The 15,895-nt window shown below is 39.6% G+C and overlaps 1 protein-coding gene across 2 annotated transcripts; it reads left to right on the top strand.

Annotated features, from left to right (window-relative positions):
• Positions 1-386: 386 nt before the first annotated feature.
• LOC115735335 (transcription factor LHW-like) lies at positions 387-8,243 on the top strand. Of its 2 annotated transcripts, none has more exons than XM_030666538.2 (10): positions 387-1,126; positions 2,747-2,968; positions 3,068-3,149; positions 3,790-3,831; positions 3,912-3,971; positions 4,797-6,485; positions 6,591-6,692; positions 7,009-7,149; positions 7,233-7,358; positions 7,569-8,243. In XM_030666538.2, exons 1-10 carry the CDS (start codon positions 1,032-1,034, stop codon positions 7,722-7,724), a joined length of 2,715 nt encoding a protein of 904 aa, XP_030522398.2. In that variant the 5' UTR covers positions 387-1,031; the 3' UTR covers positions 7,725-8,243. The 2 variants fall into 2 exon arrangements, with proteins under 2 accessions (XP_030522398.2, XP_030522400.2); XM_030666540.2 differs by having other exon boundaries at positions 388-1,126; positions 7,015-7,149.
• The last annotated feature ends 7,652 nt before the right edge of the window (positions 8,244-15,895 follow it).

The following is a 15,895-nucleotide window of genomic DNA, read 5'->3' as shown; positions in this document are numbered from 1 at the left end:
CGGATGTCATGTCGACAAAATCAAAACATGGTGTCCGTACTTACAAGTCGGTATAATTAACACCAACGTTTGTAAAAAACAAGTCGACAGATTTATTAGCATTTTCTTTTTTGGCGACGAATAAATTATCATTAGTTAGTGGAATTTATAACATTCGCATTGCGTCGGAAAAAGGGGGAAAATCGGGGAGAAATTGAAGGGGTCGGCTGACGCAAGCACGACAGCAACCCGCACCACCTCGATCCTCTCTCTCTCACCCGCCCGTCATTTTAGAAAAGCCACCCGCAGTGGCAGGGGCTCGTAATTATCCCCCAACTTCGTGCCCCTTTCTCGACCCCCCACCCTCACCCCCACCGGCGTTTTTATTTATTATGACGACGGACTTTCGGAGGAAGAGAACATTTGGCAGGCAACAAAGCCAACGCGGAGATCGGAGCGATAGCGAAGAAGAAAGGGCGAAGCCTCTCTGCGAGTGAAAGTGAAGTCTCGCTCACTGAGTCACTGAGTCGCTGCTTCACTGCTTCGCGGGTTCTCCTCTCCCCCCTCCCCCCGCTCTTCTCTCTCTCTGTGTCTCTGATAATTTACAGTAGCTTTGAGCTCATCACCTCGCTGATAAACTCTCTGTCGCGGCGAAAATGGAGCAAATCATGGCTATGTACAAGCTCGAAGCCTTCGGCATCATTTAGGCTTTCTGGACTTTCTTTTTTTCCCCTCCCTCCGACCTTCTCCTTCTTGAGCTCTCCCTCCCTCTCTCTTATCCTTCTGTCTATCAACTTATTGCTGGAGATGGCCTGCCGGAGCATGATGTCGGGGAACTTGGAGCCGGAGAGGAAGAGGAGCGGTGGGCTGAGGACGAAGCAAGCGGGAAGAGGGTCGTGCCGTGGCAGTTAGCTCGTGCCAGCCGAGCACCGGCACCGCCTAGTGCCTTTTGATTTCCTTCTCTTGTCTGCTCGTGCACGCTTGGTTCGTGCGCGTTGCTTGCTTTCTCGTGACGCCTTTCGCTGTTTGGAGCTTCATTGGAGGTCGAAGCGATGGGGTACTTGCTGAAAGAAGCCCTCAAGACGATCTGCGGCGTGAATCAGTGGTCTTACGCCGTGTTCTGGAAATTCGGCTGCCAAAATCCCCAGTAAGTCCGTCTTCGCTCTCATTCTTTCCTTTTGGGTTTTCCGTGAAAAATGGAGGAGTCGGAGGAGAAATAGAAAATCCGGAGTTTCGGCGACCGTTTGGTTGGGTTGCGGTCTCGTAATCACCAGGAAAAATTTGAACTTTTTCTTCGTGGTTCGTCATCTCCCATAAGCATGAATTTTGAACTTTTGCTACGAGTTCTGTTCCAGCTGTTCTTCAGGAGAACTGGATGAAAGATCACCCTTGATAGAGAGTTTCAAGTTTTTCCTCAGTTGGAGAATATAAAAAGAGTATTTCCTGAAACAAAAACAGAAAAAAAAAAATCGAAAAGTTTGCATTTTCGTATGAATTTCCTGCTTTCAGTCGAAAGAAAAATTGATAACTGAAGAGATTTCTATAATCGACCGTGATTTCGTTGTCGGTGTTGAGCCCCCGTGAGAGTAGAAGGTAGAGTCAAACTGTCAAAGGGGTATGCGTTAGGCTTGTCTTGTTTCTAGTTTGTCACACTGAGGTTTTTAATTTTCTCTCTTTTGGGTCGATCGTCATGTAGTAATTTTCAGTCCTTTAGTTACTTGTCGTCGGGTGGTGTTCTGGAAAAGTCACAGATTTCGACGCAGCAGTCCAATAAATTGAATCCTAAAAATTTCTATTTTTAAAGAGGACGTGATGTGTATGTGTAGCTTAAAGTCTTTGAGTCTATGGTTTGTTTAATTTATTTTATGGCATTGACTATTTTGTGGGACATGGTCATATTGTCGTTCCTCTTTTTTTTGGACAGTTTGGATGAAGATCCAATCAAATAGATGACAAAAAGTTTTATGTGCTTTCACTGTGCGCAGTTAATGCTCTGACCTGTTATCATCTGCACTTGCCTCGGACAGTTGTTATGTTCTTGCCAGTTGGTTCTTTCTGTAAAAGAAATTCGCCTAGCAGATATAACCTGTGAATGAATTGAGTAAATTCAGCATTTTTGCGAATAAAAAGTTCTACATGCAAGTAGATGCGGCTGATTGCAAATTTTCTTAGAAGCTTGTTTGTAGCAGTGGAAGTTCTGGTGACATACTGTAATATGAAATTAATTCTCAAACTGTATGAATTTGTCATATGATGAGGTAAGTAATTCCTTAGTTGCATCTATTGAATTATTAGAGACCATTTAATTATGATTACAATGCTTATCAGGAAGGATTCATCAACTAGGTATTAATTCAATTATATAATCAGTGCTGCTTCAGACATACAATTTGAAGAAAATTGTCAAAAATGAATCATTGGATTTGCCCACCAGGCACTCATTCGAGTTTTGGCTGTTCAGTTCAGACTTCAGAGCAAAGAACTTATGCTAAAAGCTGTTTCAAGAATCATTAGGAAAAAAAAAAAAAATGTTCCAAGCAATGTGCATGCTGTGTACTTGTAGTTCTGGGAAGATGGTGCTTATATCAAGTTTATGAGACAGACCTCAGGCAATTTTTTCTCTTGAGCATTTTTTGTCTGCATTATCTTTTGCATGAAAACTGAATTTCTGTTGTCAAACATTTTTAAAATTCTTAACACGAGCTTGAGACATGACATCATTTATCCCCTTTGTTGAATTTGACAAACATACATATATACATTGCAGGCTGTTAATATGGGAAGACTGTTATTATGAGCCTCTGCGATGTTGTGTTCCTCCGCCAACTGCTGGATCTGTGATCGGCAAAGTGCCTATGGGGGAGTTTGATGGATGCTTGGTCCCTCCTGATAATCTCTTTGCTAGACCCGAAAATCACGCATCGGATAAAATTCAGTCACTGATTGACAAGATGATGATAAAAAATCAGATCAATATTTTAGGTGAAGGGTATGTATCAGTTTCTGTGTCTGCTTTTTCCTTTCCTTTTTCTTGCTTTCCTCATTGTTGTCATTTCAGTGTGTACAAAGTTGGTTATTGTATTTTCAGAATAATCGGACGAGCTGCGTTCACAGGAAATCATCAGTGGATACTTTCAAGTAGTTATAATGGAGATGCCTATCCACCTGAGGTACGGCAAATTTGGAGACTGAGAAATTTTTGTTTGGACTTGGCAAAGCAGATATTTAGTTGGGTCCTTGAAAATATGGTTTATGTTCTTGAGTTTTTATCAAAGTTTCTAAAATCTGCTGCTATTATCAATTAATGTGTAATTGTCAGGGAGAATAGGGAAGTTTAAACTCTTCATGTATATTTTCCATTATTTTGGAGTTGAGTATACACTTTTGGTGATAGTTTTTTCTTTGATGGAGTTGAGTGAGGATATCAATAATTAAGTTACGGTGGCATACTACAGTAACGTGCACTTTTTTCTCCTTGATTTCTAGCACTTTGAGGGCGGTGTCTATATTCGATCATTGATCAGGAAATCTCCCTCAAGATTCTCTTTTTTTTTTTTCTATTTCGTAAGATGTTGTAGTATTCCGATGGGTATTGTTGCATTTCGATTACATATGGCTTCGTACATTAAAAAAAAATTAACTAAAAGGGTAAGAATGCACCTATATATTCTTTTTTGAAGAGTGGGAATCTGGAATAGGAGTTATTGGGTGGTGTTTCTGTTCTTAAAGTTGGAACTTAAGTTTACGGGACCAAGAAATAATTGAACCTAATCTGACTCATTTTTTGTTAATGCACGTTTGTTGTTCAAGGTACAACATGAGATGCGTCAGCAATTTTCAGCTGGAATGCAGGTAACTCACTTTTTATATATTCTCGGACATTCTTCTCTTTCATGTTTGTTTATGGTTTTGTACTTTTATATGGTCCACAGACAGTTGCAGTCGTTCCAATCACTCCGCATGGAGTTATACAAGTCGGTTCTTCTTTACATGTAAGTCTTCCTTGAAAAACTTATAATTAGTGATGTCCGAGAACTGCCTCCCACTTCTGTTGTTTAGCTGCTTTGTTTTCATCAACTTAAGTGCAAGCATTAATTGATCTTTTCATCACTTGTTATCAGCTCTGTGATTGTCTTGGAATTTCTTGCAGCACATCTTAAGCAGGAGCTTTTGTTCATTCTAGTATTCTCATATTGAGTTTTGTGGACTGTAACAGCTATAGTTGGTGTCTCTGGACTTCCAGAAGACAGTTTAATAAGTTATAGTAAACAAATTAAATGTCACCCTTTACAAGATTTCTTTTAAAGTGAAACCTATTATGGAGCACTCGTATATTCAAGCATTTCTTCTGAGTGCAAATTTGTTGGTTGTGGTATAATAGGTTCTCTCTTCCCTGTTAGCATGTGAGAATTTGTCTATTAGTATGCGATAATTTGTTTTTAGTCGCTTGTTAATAAATGCTACTTACCATGAAGAATCTTATATTGTCAATTGAAAAATCTTCGCCCTTTTGCTAACCCAACCTCTAGCCTGGAAAAGCTACAGTCTGGGTACAAATAGAGGTACCACTGGGTGGTGTGATTTTGCATTTGTTAATGCGGGCAAGTACTTTGTGCAGAGTTCATAAGTCAGAAGTATGATCCCATTCATGAAGCTCTCGCCGTCTAGATCATATAGAAACTTGTTTCTAACTTGGTTAATCAATGGCTCAATTACTTCTTCAACAAGCAAGTTGTGCGTGGTAATGGTTGCTTTGAACATGTGGTAATGGTTGCTTTGAACATATGTTTCTAATCTATTGGTTGGTGTTCCTTCAGATTATGGAGAATGTGAGATTTGTGGATGAAGTGAGGAGTTTGATCCTGCAACTACGGTTTGTCCCAGGTTCCGTGTCTTCTGACACTTACCCAGCCAAATTAGCTGTTTCTATCGGTATGCCTGCTGCAGATCTATCTAGAAATGGTATGGCTGCACCAACAGTTGTCATGAGTGCAAATGCTAATTCGTCGGGGTTTGCTAATCATCGATCTTGTTCTCAAATAACACGAGTTCAAGACTATCCTTGGACCACTGCTTTAGGATTTCAGACTCCTAACCAGCCATTGAGTTTGCTTGAGTCCCGTGGCCAACTTGGAGCTAGAGATGTTGGATCCCAATCAGCTTGCAGCACACTCGAGGTATGGCCGCACCAACAGGCTGCTTCATCTAATAAAAGGACAGGATCCTGTCATCAGAACGGGTTTGGCCAATCGGGTGTTAACCACAACCACATAGCATCAACAGAGATGAATTTATATTCAGATGTCTGTGCTCGAAACCTTGTCAGTGAAAAGAGTCATGCATTGGATGGCTGTATAACTTCTCAATTGAGAATAAACAATGCAGTGGACATTGATATGCATAAAGTTTCAGATATAGCTCCGTTGCATGGGGTCAATAATGGAATGAGTTATCAACTAAAGGAAATTTCAAGACCGGTTTTCACAAATATGGATGAGGTCAAAGTCCGGGGCAGTCTATCATCAAACTTGGAGGGTATCCCTTTGATGAGTGTAGATGGCCACAAAACCACTAAAATGAGCGATTTGCTTTCAGGAGGCTCAAATCAGACAAATCATCCCACGGACATGCAAGCTACTGGAATTGATTTTCCTTCTGGGCAACTGAAGATGGAAAGTGCTCTTGCAGGAGTTTTCAGTGGTTCAGATGAGCATGTGTCAGTGAAGGAGCTCATTCCCCAGTCTCTTCTTGATTTTGAGAATTGTAATAGCACAAATTTTAGGCATGTGGAAGAAACTTCACATAATTCATCAGGAGATGATTTATTTGACATATTGGGTGTGGAATTCAAAAATAAAATACTAAGCAGCAATTTCGGTAAAGTGGATGGTGGTGGGCTTGATGGTAGCCCAGGGAAGATGGGCAAGGAAACGTTGGTTTCAGTTTTAGAGCAGGACTCTGATTCGGCTTTATACTCCACTAGTGAGAGCTTTTCAGAAAGTGGTGTTTTCCTGGGGGCTGGCGCCGGAGGTGGTGATCTTTTAGATGCGGTAATTACGAGAGCTCCGAAGCAATGTGCAGATGATGTTGTATCCTGTAAGACGACAATCACGAATGTCAGTAGCTCCAGTTTGCCAGGTAGTTCTCCCAGCTATAGCTGCTTTAGTGTGCTGGACAAGGTGCAAGGGGAGTCTATTGGGTTCCCAAAGCCTCTGGTAAAGGTTGGGACAACAGCTCCTTGTTCTTTCATATCTGGCTGTAGCAAGGAGGGAACCCGCAGTCATTCCTTCTGTGGATCCCAGATTAGTTCTTGGGTTGAGCAGAGTCATGCTATGAAGCTTGACAGTAGTGTCTCCACTGGTTATTCCAAGAAGCCTGATGAACTGGTAAAGTCAAATCGCAAAAGGTTAAAACCTGGAGAGAATCCTAGACCCAGGCCAAAGGACCGCCAGATGATCCAAGATCGTGTGAAGGAGCTGCGGGAAATTGTACCTAACGGGACAAAAGTAATACTCTTTTGCTTATATTCCCACTATTTGCTGTCTACTGTTTAATCTTTGTGATGTTCAGATTTTGATGCCTAATAACTTCAACTGCTTGGGCCTCAACAGTGTAGTATAGATGCTCTGCTGGAACGAACCATTAAGCACATGCTTTTCCTTCAGAGTGTCACGAAGCATGGTGACAAGCTAAAACAAACAGCGGAGTCCAAAGTATGCTCTCTCTCTCTCTCTCTCTCTCTCTCACCCGTGCGCGCGGTGCATGCACACTCAGATGTGTGACTTTACTTTTCTAAAATAAGGAAACCTTGAAATACTTGATGGCAACGTCACTATTCTCTCAGGATTGGTTCCTCTTTGCATAAATGTCCACGTAAAATGTGATACCTATGTTCCTAAGTTTTCTGCATTGGAGTATCCTGGGAATTGTGGGTAGATATATGATGATTTATAGACTTCTCAGCCTCTTGGCAATCTAACTTTGCATGAAAAGATTACCTTGGGTAACTCACAAGTTTCTTGTCTTAAGATGCAGATCATTGACAGAGAAGGGGGATTGCTTTTGAAAGACAATTTTGAGGGGGGAGCAACATGGGCATTTGAAGTAGGTTCACAGGTCTGCCCAATCATAGTCGAGGATCTTAACGCACCCCGTCAGATGCTTGTAGAGGTATTGACTGTGATCTCCTATTTACTTCACTGTCTCTGAACAATTCCAGATATCTGTCTCATTTACATCAAGGGTTGCAACAGATGCTTTGTCAAGAACGGGGCTACTTTCTAGAGATAGCTGACATTATCCGGGGATTAGGATTGACCATTCTTAAGGGGGTAATGGAAGCCCGGAAAGACAACATTTGGGCACAGTTTGCTGTGGAGGTGATCATCTAATTTAAAACTTTGCCCAACTATCATTTTCCATTCTTTGGCATATTACAGAGTTTCAACTTATAAAAATGGAGTCGGTTCAAGTTTAAACGAGTGCTCCCTTTTCCAATCATCATTTCGAACTTGTTCTTACTACCCATGAGAGGATCTCCTTCTTTGTACATTAAGTGCTGTCTTTTTCACCTGTGCAACTTTTTGCAGGCAAATCGAGATGTGACGAGGATGGAGATATTTATGTCACTTGTTCCACTTTTGGAGAAAACTACCAAGGGCGGTCTCGTGCAGGACACTGCCATGGAGAGAGTTCAGATGGTCCAGCCCTGCATTGCTGTTGCAATGCCCAAGACTGTGCAGTGACCACCTGCTATGTATTCTCCTTGGTCTGGCAAAGTGTTGAGAGCAAGCTTGGTTCTCACTTGCAATGACCAACATGGACTCCAGCCCAAATCTGTCTAGCTGTTTTTATGTGGATTAACTTTCTTGATCTCCTGCAAAAAGATGATCCATGTCCTCGCAGCACACTCTGCTCGACGGTCAACCGGTGTTAAGGTAGCAGGAGGGCTTTTCTATGATGAATTGGTCTGGCCCTCTTGCCGAAAGATTTGATATGGGATACGGCGGGGGGAAAATATGCATTTCATTTGTTGTTGATTTTTGTTGCAGTTGTTCCTGAGGGAACTTGACATTGATGGGCTGACATATGATCAAATTAAGTGCCTATTCGGCATTGGCAGTCTTTAGAATGTTCTGCCTGTTCCTTACCTTGGTAGGACTCCTTGTAATCTTCTCCCGTTCTTCTTCTCTCAGGTCGTAGGCACTTGTAATCTCTGTTTCTTCGCTTATTCTTGTTTGTCCCAAGGATTTGAACATTCTCAATTATGACTGTCTCCTCTCTCTCTCTCTCTCTCTCTCTCAAGGGAAAGAAAATGAGAAAGCAAAAAAGAATGCTTTCTTGATAGTACTGTTAGGATGGCATAATCTCAACTGTAAATTCATATATTATTATCGTGTGTTTTGTTTAAAGAATTCATCGATTGAGAGATCGTGTGGTTAGAAATAACTGATAGTATTGTTAAGGTGGTAACGAGTAGTTTCCAAAGCAAAATCTTTATGACATGCTGGACAACTTGTTATTTTCCCTCAGAAGCAGAAGGTTAGGACGCAACAGGGGATAAAGAAGTACTCTGCAAATTCGGCAAGCGATTTTTTTTCAGTGGGCCCTAGAAATGCTAATATAGCACAGCCTCTCCATGTTCTTTCGTATTGGTTAAATGATTTGTACAGGAGCACCATCTGCCTGGCAGAAAAGGCAAAAGGATGGTCTTGGGGCGCCTGTCAAGCTGCAAAAGGATGGTCTTGAGGCGCCTGTCAAACTTGGATTTATATGCTCTGAATTTAAATATGGGAAATGATAACGAAACTTATATTTCGGTACGTAAAGAAATGACCCAGGCTTCACCTGAGGTCGAGCAACCTCAGGTGAGGCTAGCAACAGCTTGCTAGACGCTCGCGGAGCCTTCGCCGTTAGTCGAGACCTTTCCCAACAAAATTAAGACTTTCAAGGATATTTATGGAATTATGAAAGTTGAGCGAGGACAAAATTGGAAGAAAAAAAATTGTAGTTACATTCCAGAAATATAGCTTTCCAAAGTACCTCTAGACCTACTTTGGGCCAAAGGGCTTTGAAAATGCAATTGAATTTTCCCAAAGTTGAGCAAAAAGCAAACCCAATGCAAATAGCATTTGGTCAAGGGACTTAGGTCCCAAAACTCCTTCCAAATACCGAACCAACTAGGCACACACAACAGTTGCAGTCACATCCTAAAACGTGGATGCAATTGCAAATAGAATTTTGAGTTATTTTCCTTGCATTTAGGGCTCCTTTAGAGTTTTGAGGTGCTTCTGTTTAATTTTAGAATCTGTTGAATTTAGTAGCTTGTTTCTCTTTTTTCAATTTAGTTTCCTTGTTTGAATTTTAATTTCCTTGGATAGTTAGGGTTGGCAATCTAAAACTCGGTTATGCTTTTATTGTAATCAAGCTTACCTCTTGGGATGTTAAATTAATAAATTGAAATATTTTTCTATGTTAGGCAAGTTTGCGCGTTTGTGAGGTGCAACTTGTGTGTGTAAATTTTGTATTTTGTATTTTTTATGTTAGACGTGATTTAGGTTATTAAAATTTACTAATGGTAATAAAGGTGCCATCAATTTAAACAAGACAAAGTGTAGATATGCCATCTAATTAAGAAAGGTCATTTGAATATTGTCAATTCACTCTCTAAATAGAGAGGATCTTAAATTCCAACTGAAAACCAAATGAAGATTGAAGGGGAGATCATAACTCTATGTTTGAGTATATTCGCAAACCTTAGAACTTAAAAGATAAATCAATGTAGTGACAATGAATTCATCTATAAGAAATTGGTAGCCATATCGAAAGAGGGAGGATGTATGAAATTTAGGCTGCGTTTGGTTGTCTAAACTTTTAGTTAGTATATGACTAAATATGATAAAATATGAAATTCAAAGATTTTGCTGGCAGTAATAAAGTTAGACATTTCACATCTATCATATACATTATTTGGTATGTACGACAATGTAAATGAATCTGAAAATGCACAAATGAAAATGGTAACAATTTCTTAGGGAGAAGTACACTAAAAGCGCAAAAACTTGTGTAAAACGCTCAAGTCCCAAATTTTTTTGCAGGATTATATAAGTACTAAATCCGTGAAAAAACGATCACTTAAGTGCCCTGGATTAGAAATTCCAGCCAAAATGATTGTGTGGCATCTATAGCTAATTTTTTAATCCGACGTGACAATTTTTTTAAAACATACAACCCACGTGGATTTCTAAAATTAAAAACAAGCCAAAAAAAATTAAAAAATTAAATCAAATTTGAAAAAAATCTAAAAAAATATAAAAAAGAGAATAGAGGATTGTACACAGGCGGTGAGGGTGGGGGATAGCCGGTGGGGTTTGTCGGCCTCGAGCTGGCTACCCCCCACCCTTGTCGGCCATTACCGGTGATGGTGGGGCGATTGCGGCGCCCTTACCGTCTTCTTTTTTTTTTTTTTTGCTTAATTTTAGCTTAATTTTAGTTTTTTATTATTTCAATACAAGTAATTTAGTATTCTGTAAATTTTTAATTTTTTTTTAGTTTTTATTGCTAACTAGACCTCCAGCAAGCCATGTCGGCTTCAAATATTAATAAAAAATTACCATGTCCGATTTCCGGCCAAGCGGATCGGAGTTGGCACTTAAATGATCCAACGAAAATTTTTTGCACTAAAGTGAATGTCGTATACAACTTTTGGTACTTCTAATGTACTTTCTCCCGAATTTCTCATGATTCACTACTAAAGGAATCACGAATGCACAAAAGGAGATAACCTCCATCAATCAAGTCATAAATATTGTGCGATTTACATATTAAATAGAAATTATAGCATTCTAGAGTCATAGCTTCAACAATGACGAAAAATATAAACAGGCTATGTCAACATCGACGAGGTAAATTAGCTAGCGAAGGCCAAATCTAGTAAAAAAAGAGAAATCATTATTATTCACACTTGCGATTCCAAAAATTATAGTTGTTTGACTCTCTTGTCACTTTTGTGAAACTTCAACATGAACCACAAAGTTATGGAAAAGAAGTGTTTCAACTTTTTTGCATCGTTAGTGGATTTTTTTATGTGAATCAAAGAGTTACAAGAAGAAGAGGTTTCAATTCTCTCATTGTTTAGGTGGAGATTTGACATGAGCAAAGAACTACAGAGGAGTCGTAAAGTTTCAACATGAACTAGAGGTATGGAGAAGAAGGAGACCGAGTCCGTTTCAAGTTTGAATTTATTCATTTAAATTCATTGAAAATAGGGGTTCTCCTTATTCATTTTTTTTACTTATTCTGTAATTACTTTTCCTCTCTCTTTTATTTCTTTTCTATTATCTTCCATCATTCCTTGATAAAAATTTTACTAAATAATAAACTATACTAATATACCTAAAACATGAAATAAATATAGATACTACATATATATCTAGATATACATGTATGCTGAATATATTTAACAGAATAGAAAGAAATTTAAAATTATAATTGAATATAGGGGTAAATAAAAAATGAAAATAAATCACATTTTTTTGAATTGTTTCTGTTTGTATTAGAATACAAATAATTTTACATCTATTTAATATTTCAATTTTATAATTTAAAGAATTTGTTTTTTTGAGGAAAGTAGCTTTTATGCCATGAATATAAGAAATTTTATCCACATTCGTCCCACCTTCTTCATGTAATATTTGCATTTGGGCTATATATACTTTGGTTGATGGTTGTCGGGATATAAGTCAGGATTTGATATGTTTTATCCTATTTTGTGTTTGACAGCTATCTAGGACATGATAAAAGGAGGATACACGAGATATGGCCGGGATAAAAAAAAATCCCGGGAGCGGGGATGGGATATTCCAAAATAGAATTGCTAAAGAGAGTAAACACAAGGAAAATCGAGTTTTTCTCACAACCACTACCTCTCCTCCGCATTTGGTTGCCTCTCCGCCATACCGGGCTGCCTCTCTAACGGTGGGGCTACCTCTCCAGTGGTGGCGACTATCAAGTGTGGCCGCCTCCCCGACGATGCTAGCTGGGTCTACGATCGCAAAGTTGGGTATCTCTATGACATTGTTTTTTAATCGATTGTTTGATGTGATATTAGATCATGTCCCCCGTTCTTTAACCACTTGAATATTTTCAACATTTAAAAGAGGCATTGACCTGTTATGAAGAACTCGAGATTGATCATCGAATTTCAAAAGGGATCTCGAGGCTCTATTGGACAAGCTGCATGAGTGCATCTTCAACTTGAGAAAGAAGGCATAATAATTAAATTGATTAGCATTTGTTTACTCACTCGATAAGACAACAAGCAAGGTCAGCGGGTCATTCTCAAAGGATTCGATTCCAAATCAAGACCCTCGATTATATGGGGTCTGCTCCATTAATGTTGTGCTCGAATTTAGATGACACAAACCTCTGCTCAATAATAGCTCACTCATCATAACTCATCATGGAATAATTTTTAAAGCATTCAAATGTTTCAGTAAAATATAGTCATTCTTAGCCGCGCCTTGTTCTGGTTATCCGACTTTAAATCTGAAGGGAAAAGTACACTAGAAGTGCCACAACTTGTGTACGGCGTTCATTTGAATACCATAACTTTCAAAACGTTCACTTAAGTGCCATAACTTTCAAAAATCATTCACTTGAGTGCTATGTCGAAGTAAAATCGTTCACTTGAGTACTACAAGAACTTTTCCGGCATGCTACAGTAACTTTCCGGTATGCCATGTCGGCTTTCCGGCGTGCTACAATAACTTTTCCGGCGTGCCACGTCAGCTTTCCGGCGTGCCACGACAACATGATACTCAAGTGAACGATTTTTGAAAGTTATGGCACTTAAGTGAACGTTTTAAAAGTTATGGCACTCAAGTGAACGCCGTACAAAAATTATGGCACTTCTAGTATACTTTTCCCAAATCTGTAGTTCACCAAACAATAGATATAGTATGGAAAAATATGTGAATTTCTTATTCTATCATATTCAGTCCTATCCTAACTAGAAATTTGGACGACCAAACGTAGCCTTTTTATCCGACTTTATCCTATCTTGGGTAAAAATTAAACACGGCTAGTTAGTATTAACCATTGTTAGAAATTGGGGATGGGGCATAGTTCGTCGGTCAAAATTCCTTGAAAATAGAAGAAGTCCATCAGTGTTGCAACAGGACAACAATGGTTGCCTTAAAAAAGAAAGGAAAAAAAAAAGAGCTCTTGGTCTTAAATGCTGCGAACACATTGTGTCAAAGGATGAGCTTGAATTGGATTAATGATAGACCTTCTGTTTCCGAAAGCTATTTCGGCCATAAATATAATTTTCTAATTTTTATTCCTTGAACGAGTTTTTGAGTAGAGAAACATGTTTGATAACAACACAAAATTTATGTTCTCGAAATAAAAATTCGTTTGATAACAGTATAAAATTTCTACGGTTGTCAGCCGAGGATTGGAGAATGGTGGCTAGTGATTGGATACCGGAGGACCTGAGATCAGCTAATGGCCGGCGACCGAGGATGTGAGAGAGAGGGGAGTAATTGATAAGAAAAATTCTTATTTCTGTTTTTGTTCCAGAAATAGAAAAGTAAAAAATTCTCATTTCTATTCCAAATTTATTTCTAGGCTAAAAATTTGTCCCAAAAATAGAAAAGTAAAATTGTTTTACCAAATAAACTTATGTTCCAAACCTGTTCTCGGGAATAGAAAAATAGAGAAGCAGATAGATTATCATTCGCACCGTAAATGTCACGTGTAAAGGCCAGCAATAAATACCATGTTAGCAACTAGTGTAGCTGCTGCTCTAGGAATTGGAGCTGTCGTAGGAATTGGAGCTGTCGCGATTCTATTACGAGCAACGATGGAGCCGATACTGCTAGCATTCTTTGTCTTCAAAATAGGTTTGTCTTGCTAAAGAAGAAACTGGCCGTGTCCCCAACATCCTAGGGCAATTAAGTTATATTTTCGGTGTTGTGAAGCTACTCTGGCGCCATTTGCGAGATTTCTTCCTAAAATGTAGGCAAGGCACGATTATGGGCTCATCATAGTGTTCAATCCGAATTTCTGCTCGATATCTGTATCCGGTTATCAAGAGAATCAGGTGGTCATTACGACCTTCCAAAGAGTATCGACAATCATTCTCAGCAGTTGCCCCGCCATCGTCGTTTGCATCTGCATTTGCCTGGTTTGGAGCAGCGAGCAGCTTCACGATCTGATCGCCATGAACATGGACAAACTCGGGTTTTTCCTAGACGGTTTCAGTTAAATTCGAAAAATTACTCACTAATGAGCTTCACTGGGGAATAGACACGGACCGGCAAAGCCTTACCTTACAGGATTTAGAGATAAGTAATTCAGACTATCAGATGATGTGCGATCTGACATCGACGGCAGATCTTCTCTTCAAGCATATCAAAACTGTGTTGATGACCATAGACAAGGAAGAGACGCCGGTAATTAGACAAGTTCTTTATGTCTACTTCCTGGATCAGATTTAAGGCCAATCTGATTCCACTTCTTTGCAGGCGAATTTAGCAAGATGGGAACCTTGTCATGGTCAATTCCGGTTTTGTCATCCTTGGGAGCATCATCTACAAATTGGAACTCTAACTCATCAGTGCGCGTACAAGATTGAAGCTCTCGATGGCTATCTCCACTCCAATGCCTGGGTCCGTTGCCAGTATAGTACTCTAAAAGAAGCAGTCTTATGTGCAACTCTTTGCAGAAACCAGACACTTGACTTGATTAAATCTTTGAACCATAAACTTTGGTAGTTCTCCTAGATTGTATACCCATCTCCCAGATGAGTCGTCCCTATTATAGGCTATGAACTCGGTTTGAGCTATGTCGATGAAATGACTCGCCGAATACATGTACAGGTGCCGGCCAATATCTCAAGGAAAATTCAAGAACCCTGCATGAAGATAATTCTGGGGAGTCTGGCAATTGCTTGAATGAAATAGCATCAGCCATTCGGAAAATGACTCAACCATTGACTTTGGTCGGTACCCATCTAGCTAACGCTAAGGCGGCTTCCAAAGAACTTAAGTAGCCGCTCATTTCGGGCTCGTGGGAAGGCACGGATCCCCTGAAAATGATACCAGCTACTGCTGTTGCTGCGCTGCCTATCGACATTGCAGAATCCCTGCCAAAGATTTTTGAGGCTGTTGACAAACTTGCCTCCCTGGCACTTTTTAAGTCTGCGGAGCCTGGACCCGGGGCATCGACAAATACTTCACCAAGGAACCATCCAGCCACTTTCTCACGTCGAGGATGAAAAATCTTCAGCCACTTCTTGATGAGGATATAAGTCGTCATACAATCACCGTCGAAGGGCTGTCTTAGGGTCCGAGTAGAAATGAGCATGTATCACCACAACTGGGCGAACATGGATGATGAAGCTCACCTATATGTTGCTAAACACATATCATAGCACAGTTCTGTATCTAAAATTGGAATAAAACCTTCTGCTTATCCAACACATGCTGAGTGTGTTCCTTTTTCTTCAAAATTATATGCCTTAGATATCTTTCAGTATCACCACAATCTTATTCTCCTCTGTGAGATTTTGTAGGATCATTGCCAACAGTTCTGAAAGCTTCATCCGATAGGTGGAGGTGTGATTTAATAATTAATTCCTCTAGCACCCCTCCTCACGCTTAATATGGTATTTTTGCCTAGTACTAAGCGTGAACACATTTAATTGCAGAGGTAAAATGGGCCTTAGAACATTTAAACTCAGAACCTCTACTCTGATATTATGTGAGATTTCGTGGAATCACTCCCAACTGTTTTAAAAGTTTAAGTTTTTCGGTTGGACTTTCTTAATCTATGAAAGCCCCAAAAAAGATTAGCATTAATTGCAGCACGAAAGTGGAATTACTGTTGTTGTTGTACAAAGGGCCACATGACC

This window comes from Rhodamnia argentea, chromosome 8, assembly GCF_020921035.1.
Source record: "Rhodamnia argentea isolate NSW1041297 chromosome 8, ASM2092103v1, whole genome shotgun sequence".
Lineage (NCBI taxonomy): Eukaryota > Viridiplantae > Streptophyta > Magnoliopsida > Myrtales > Myrtaceae > Rhodamnia > Rhodamnia argentea.
The sequence above is the reverse complement of the archived record's forward strand: the minus strand, read 5'-3'. Positions and strand labels throughout refer to the sequence as shown.

What these genes read in the sequence shown, in the direction of transcription:
- LOC115735335 (XM_030666538.2), top strand. Translation starts at nt 1,032, where the DNA reads ATGGGGTACTTGCTGAAAGAAGCCCTCAAGACGATCTGCGGCGTGAAT. An exon ending in TTGTACCTAACGGGACAAAA is followed by an intron (nt 6,486 to 6,590) that starts GTAATACTCTTT and finishes GGGCCTCAACAG; the next exon opens with TGTAGTATAGATGCTCTGCT. An exon ending in CCCGTCAGATGCTTGTAGAG is followed by an intron (nt 7,150 to 7,232) that starts GTATTGACTGTG and finishes GGGTTGCAACAG; the next exon opens with ATGCTTTGTCAAGAACGGGG.